The following is a 3,252-nucleotide window of genomic DNA, read 5'->3' on the forward strand; positions in this document are numbered from 1 at the left end:
TTTAATGCTGACTAACTCTCCATGGCTTATCGTTTGCTGAGATTTACTAGCTTTTGAAAGTTACCATAGGTTGAGGTTGTGAACTTGAACCTGATGAGCTTGTGAACTTTGGGCAGGTGTGGAGGAGCTTGTGACCTTGGGGCAGGTTGTGAAGGACCTTGTGAATGTGGGACAGATTGTGAAGGAGCTTGTTTACTTGGGGCAGGTCCTGAAGGAGCTTGTGAACTTTGGCCAGCTTATGAATCAGCAAATAGATTGGTCTTCCTTATGACATAGGGGGCCTGAGCTCCTCTTTTCACCTGTTCCAAGCATAGATCCCTTAAGCCTTCAATAATGCAATGATTGATTCAAAGCACACCACAATAATCCAAGTACTTACATTAAACTTTGGTCTGGCCTGAGTTTGTTGTTGTTCACTAACAACACCTCTGCCTCTCTTAACACCTCTGACAGTTGTTGTTCCACTTGCAGTTGTTCCACTTACATTGACACTTGTAGTATCAACATCTCCATTACCAGTTGCAGCTCCTTTTCCCCTTGCACCTCTTCCCCTCACAGCTCCTCTTCCCCTTCTACCGCATCTTCCTCTACCTCTAGGTTGCCCCTTCATTGTCAAGAACAACAAATCACATGTTAATATAGTAAAAACAGTCCAATCACATATTAACATAGCCATTTTCAACAAAAATAAATATGTAAACAAACAAATTAAGAACAATTATAACCTGTCTAAGTTGGGGACAGCCAGCAAAATTGTGACCTTCTAGTCCACAGTTGCGGCATGTCATTACAATGCCATACCTTTTAAGTTTTGTTGCCCCTTTTGGTATTTCATCAGCTTCTCTATTTCTGCTAAGTTTGGGCCTTCCTGGTTGGATGCGATAAACAGGTGGCTTGATAGGTACATGCCCTGTTTTTCTCCAATATGCTTGACTAGGCATTGGAGATATATAGCCCTCATAAGCCCTATCATATGCCGGCCTTTTGTAAAGTGCATGCACAAAATCCAGAGGGCTGTGCTCACTCTTTGCTATTGAAGCCAAGGCATGTGGACAAGGAATTCCACTTAAGTCCCATTTTCTGCAGGTACATGTATGCCTTTCTAAATCCACAACAAACATAGCTCCCAACATGCTATTAACTTGATACTTCCCCCCACCAGCATACGAAGCTATGCAGTGGCCACTTTCAATTGAATTCTTCTCCACAATACCAAATATTCTTGGACCAACCTCATGGGGCCACACTGTCTCTCTAAGTCTAGCCATTCTAAGCATCAAGTAGGTTCTAATTCTCTCCAAAAGAGTAACAATGGGCTTATCTCTTGCTTCTAGAATTGCAGCATTAAAACACTCACACAAGTTGTTTAGAAGTATATCACACTTTGGGACTGTACTAAAGTATGATCTACTCCAATGAGCAGCTGGTCTCTCCTGAAGCCACTTATAAGCTGCCTGAGATTGACCCAACATCTGCTCCATTTCAGCTTCAAATACAGGTATTGTTGTTGCCCTAGCTGCTGCCCACAACCTCTGCTTGAAAGCTGCACCAGTATGGCCTGCAAGCTTGAAATTATTGTGCAAGTGCCTCACACAATGCCTGTGCTCAGCATTGGGCATCAAAGCATGAAGGGCATTCCCCAAACCCTTTTGCTTATCAGTAATGAAAACCCATCCATTGCCATTTTCAATACCTACATCTTGAAAGAATATGTCAAAGAACCAACCCCAAGTCTCTGTATTTTCAACTTCAACAACCGCAAAAGCAATTGGATACATCCCATTATTTCCATCAATCCCAACTGCACTTAGAATCTATCCTGGATGAGAACCCTTAACATGGCACCCATCAAAACCCACCACTGGTCTACATCCTTCCACAAATCCCTTCTTAAGTGCTCCAAAACATACATAAATCCTCTTGAAAATAGGATTCTCACATTGCAATTCAGTTTTCACAATAACAGTACTTCCAGGGTTATTGCTCTTTAACTCTTCACAATAATCCCACAACTTACCATATTGCTCTTCAATACTACCTAGAATTCTCTTTTTTGCAAAACTCTTGGCTTTATAAACCTGAGCCTCAGTTACATCTATGGCATAATGTTTCCTTATTAACTTCATGAAATCTGTCACTTTCATATTGGGATTATCTCTTAACTCCTCATCAAACCTCTTAGACAGCCATGATGATGTGGCATACTTGGTTCTTTGCCTCCTTCCACATGTATGCCTTGGAACATATGTCTTAATCCTTGTACTTGGACCTCTCCCCACATGAGAAGCATATAGCATCCAAGGACATGGAACCTTTTGTTTTTTATCTCCTTCACATTTGAGCCTCACCCTATTCGAATCATTCCTCACCCACTTCAATGGCCTTGCACATGAAACTGCATAATACCTTATTGCTTCCCTACACTGCTCCATGTTGGTAAATTCCATTCCCAAATGGAATGTTGGCTTCAGCAAATCAGATTCTCTTCTAAACTGCTTAAATCTAGGAGCTTTTCTTCTGCGGCTATGATTTTTCACACCTTCACCCTCATCAGATTCTTCATCAAGACTTACAAGATCATCGGTATTGTAGTCTTCACTGTCAACCTCACCAGGTTCTTCATTGTATTCATCATTTTCTTCATCAACTACATGTTTATCAAACAAGTTATCATCCTCTTCCAAGACTGTCTTCAACCCTTCTTCATCTGACTGCTCGAACTCGGAGTCAATCAACTCATTGTCTGTCTCACTGTCATCATCTTCAGCCTCTTCTACACTATCATCATCTTCAGCCTCATCATCTTCACTGTCATCTGCCTCATTATCTCCCTCCTTATGTACCTAATCATAACCATCATCATCTAAATCAACATCCACTTCTACAAACTGGTTCCCCAACTCACCAACATCAGTTTCAATTTCAACTTCTACTTCCAACCCCAATTGCGGAGTAGATGCAGATGCCTGGCTCTCTGGGAAATGCGGTTGATTCTTATATGAGAGATATAAAGGTTGAACTCTAGAAGTAGGTGTATACTCCACAAACTCAACTACATGGGCATCTACTTCAATTGGAACAAACCCCCTTCTTTTGTTCCAGTAGTGGTACTGTATTTTTTTATGGTCATATCCTAGAGAGATAGCAACATCAAACAGGTCAAGCATTGACAGGTGGTCAGCATTACAGTTGTCTGCCCAAGTAACCTTCCCCCGAACATACTTCCCCTCTGAAATATAACCTCCATGGTGA

General features: G+C 41.5%; 1 protein-coding gene across 1 annotated transcript; it reads right to left on the reverse strand.

Moving 5' to 3' along the window:
* LOC18778234 lies at positions 237-1,778 on the reverse strand. Its single transcript, XM_020562341.1, has 3 exons — positions 726-1,778; positions 380-604; positions 237-299 (listed from the first exon to the last, which is right to left on the reverse strand). Exons 1-3 carry the CDS (start codon positions 1,776-1,778, stop codon positions 237-239), a joined length of 1,341 nt encoding a protein of 446 aa, XP_020417930.1.

This window comes from Prunus persica, chromosome G4 (assembly GCF_000346465.2).
Source record: "Prunus persica cultivar Lovell chromosome G4, Prunus_persica_NCBIv2, whole genome shotgun sequence".
Lineage (NCBI taxonomy): Eukaryota > Viridiplantae > Streptophyta > Magnoliopsida > Rosales > Rosaceae > Prunus > Prunus persica.

Excerpts from the sequence above, each read along its gene's own strand:
- LOC18778234 (XM_020562341.1), bottom strand. The coding sequence starts at position 1,778 with ATGTATCCAATTGCTTTTGCGGTTGTTGAAGTTGAAAATACAGAGACT. Across the intron at positions 605-725 it reads GCTGTCCCCAACTTAGACAG|GGGCAACCTAGAGGTAGAGG; the intron begins GTTATAATTGTT and ends TTGACAATGAAG. Across the intron at positions 300-379 it reads AGGCCAGACCAAAGTTTAAT|GTGAAAAGAGGAGCTCAGGC; the intron begins GTAAGTACTTGG and ends TGCTTGGAACAG.